This window comes from Eimeria mitis, genomic scaffold (genome assembly GCF_000499745.2).
Source record: "Eimeria mitis Houghton genomic scaffold, Emh_scaff6776, whole genome shotgun sequence".
NCBI lineage: Eukaryota > Apicomplexa > Conoidasida > Eucoccidiorida > Eimeriidae > Eimeria > Eimeria mitis.
The window spans coordinates 2,601-3,037 of record NW_013574891.1 but is presented as its reverse complement, the minus strand read 5'-3'; the positions used below and the strand labels follow the sequence as shown (position 1 = coordinate 3,037).

At 60.6% G+C, this 437-nt stretch overlaps 1 protein-coding gene across 1 annotated transcript in view; it reads left to right on the top strand.

Moving 5' to 3' along the window:
• Nucleotides 1–280: 280 nt before the first annotated feature.
• The window catches only part of EMH_0089000 (ATP-dependent DNA helicase, putative), a gene marked incomplete at both ends in the record, with an annotated part of 2,710 nt that continues 2,553 nt past the window's right edge, over nt 281–437 (top strand). The window contains one exon of the mRNA XM_013501365.1: nt 281–437. Within this exon, the coding sequence (XP_013356819.1) occupies nt 281–437 (157 nt within the window).

Here is a 437-nt window from a genome sequence, read left to right as displayed (position 1 = left end):
TCTCTCCTCAAACCCAAAGCAGCACACACTGGGCCTACCAGCAGCAGCAGCAGCAGCAGCAGCAGCGGCAGCGGTAGTGGCGGCGGCAGCAGCAGCAGCAGCAGCAAGGCCAAAAGTCCCTTTGCTCCTGCATCTACATTAAAGGCTGCAGGCTGCAGTGCAGGGGAATCCAGCAGCGGGGCGCAGGATCCACAGTTTGCTGCTGCTGCTGCTGCTGCTGCTTCTCCCTTCGCAGCAGCACCAAACAGCAGCAGCAGCAGCAGCAGCAGCAACAGCAGCAATGCATCAGCCGCCACATCTGAAGGAGCAGCAGCTGCTGCGCCTCGTAAAGGAGCATCAGCAGCGAGCACTGCAGGAACATCATCATCATCACCAGCAGCAGCCTCAGCAGCAGCAGCACAACCAGCAGCAGCACCAGCAACAGCAGCAGCAGCAGC